This window comes from Arachis ipaensis, chromosome B2, assembly GCF_059453495.1.
Source record: "Arachis ipaensis isolate K30076 ecotype BB chromosome B2, ASM5945349v1, whole genome shotgun sequence".
NCBI lineage: Eukaryota > Viridiplantae > Streptophyta > Magnoliopsida > Fabales > Fabaceae > Arachis > Arachis ipaensis.
In genome coordinates this window covers 112,890,886-112,892,680 of record NC_142437.1, presented here as the reverse complement: position 1 = coordinate 112,892,680, position 1,795 = coordinate 112,890,886, and the positions used below count along the sequence as shown (strand labels likewise).

The window sequence follows — 1,795 nt, the reverse complement described above, 5'->3', positions numbered from 1 at the left end:
CAAAACTGTTACACTTGAAGTATAGTTTTCCACCATCCTAAATTACCAACTCTGTATTCATAGCACAAGCACCCTCAATTTCCTTCCTGACCTTCCGGAACATGTTACGAGTGAAAGTCTTTGCATCAAAATCTTCAAGTGTCGGCAAAGAAGTCACAAGTACTGGATCGGTATATTTACTATTGAACTCTGCAACTCTTTCATTGTTCCTATAATGGCTAACAACGGTCTCCATGTTATTGATGAATTCAAGAAGGGTATCTTTCTTTCTTACATATGCTTTTATCAGAGAGTTAATCCCTTCACACTGGGATGTTGTCCTAATTCACCCAAAAAATTGATCCCTCAAATATGCAAGAGCCCATAAATTCCTCAACTCATAGGTTTGGTCGACACAAGAGTTGCTTGATAAGTTATACCTCGTCACCATGTCTCCCCACATGACCTGAAACTCTTCAACACTCACATTAGCATAAATCAATTTCTTGAAGTCATTTAAAAATCCATTGTTCTTAACCTTCTCGCATGCATTCCTATGTAAGTGCCATGCACATAGTCGATGTGTTGCATAAGGAAAGGCCTATTTAATGGCTTCTCTCATTGAAAGATCTCCGTCGGTGACAACTGCCATAGGGTGTTTATTCCCCATTGCTTCCAAAAGAGTTTCCAAGAGCCACTTGTATGAACCAATATCCTCATTAACAATAAGACCACATCCAAATATGACGGTCTGCCCATGATGATTGCTACCAGAAAATATCACAAGTGGTTTATTGTAGACGTTCCTATTGTAAGTCGAATCAAATGTCAAGACATCCCCAAAGCATTCATAATCAATAGGGCTAGTCCCATCAGCCCAAAACAAATTTTCCAATTGATTCTCATTACTTAATGTGTACTTGCCAAAGAAATAAGAATCATTCCTAGCTTTACCTCTCAGGTAGCTTATTGCAGCATTTGCATCACCACCCTTCACTTTTTCCTTCCTATGTTGAGTAATGAGGTTGTACATATCTTTTTGGTTGATGACAAGTTTGCATATCCACCTTTTTGAGCAGCCAAGTATCCCAAGATGTGACAGGTCCTGATTCCTATGTCGTGCAAATTCTTCGCCTGAGCTTTATCCGAGACACTGAATGTGCGATACTCAGGCATCATGCTAACGTCAAGTGGATCAACTAATCCATGAAAGTGCTCTTCGTAGAATGAAACAACCTTCCATTTATGAATTTTTCTATCTAGTCTTGCACGAATTCTCGCCCGGCAACAACTTCGAGTTAGGGGTTGGTGGTCCAGGATTCTTTCGTCCTTTTCAACCTCTTCCTTTCTTGAGCCCGCCCGATTGCAAACAATTTGGCGCATAATTACGCAACCATCGCTATCGCGTCTGACTTCATCCAACCTCACAGCGAAACCGTGCATCATTGCATAAGTCTTGTAGAATCGATAAACAGCTTCCTCATCTGTAAACTGAAGTTGCATGATATCTTCTCGTGACAGCTCTGCTATTCTCTTATCTTGAGGTCTATCTTCATCAGTCTCTGAATCGTCGTCTAAAAAATCTAGATCGTCTCCTCTTGGAACTCTTCATCAGAGTCTGTTCCAAAAAAATCGCTATCCGATGGCGCCATCTCCCAAAAATTAACATACACCTACAATTTATAAAAAAACAAACACATCAACACACAATTAACATTTCACAGATATGTAGACTAGAAAAATTACCACTAATTTACATAAAATACAGCAACACCTTTAAAGAACTAAAAGATTTTAATACAATCCATCCAATTGT

The 1,795-nt window shown here is 39.3% G+C and overlaps 1 protein-coding gene across 1 annotated transcript; it reads right to left on the bottom strand.

The window, feature by feature from the left end:
• Positions 1-580: 580 nt before the first annotated feature.
• LOC107627742 (protein FAR1-RELATED SEQUENCE 5-like) lies at positions 581-1,482 on the bottom strand. The gene is made up of 2 exons (XM_016330564.1): positions 1,031-1,482; positions 581-986 (listed from the first exon to the last, which is right to left on the bottom strand). Exons 1-2 carry the CDS (start codon positions 1,480-1,482, stop codon positions 581-583), a joined length of 858 nt encoding a protein of 285 aa, XP_016186050.1.
• Between the last annotated feature and the right edge of the window lie 313 nt (positions 1,483-1,795).

Bases quoted from the DNA above. Each gene is read 5' to 3' on its own strand.
- LOC107627742 (XM_016330564.1), bottom strand. From the start codon at position 1,482: ATGCAACTTCAGTTTACAGATGAGGAAGCTGTTTATCGATTCTACAAG. The intron at 987-1,030 runs GTCATCAACCAA...TACTCAACATAG, and splicing joins AAAGGTGGATATGCAAACTT to GAAGGAAAAAGTGAAGGGTG.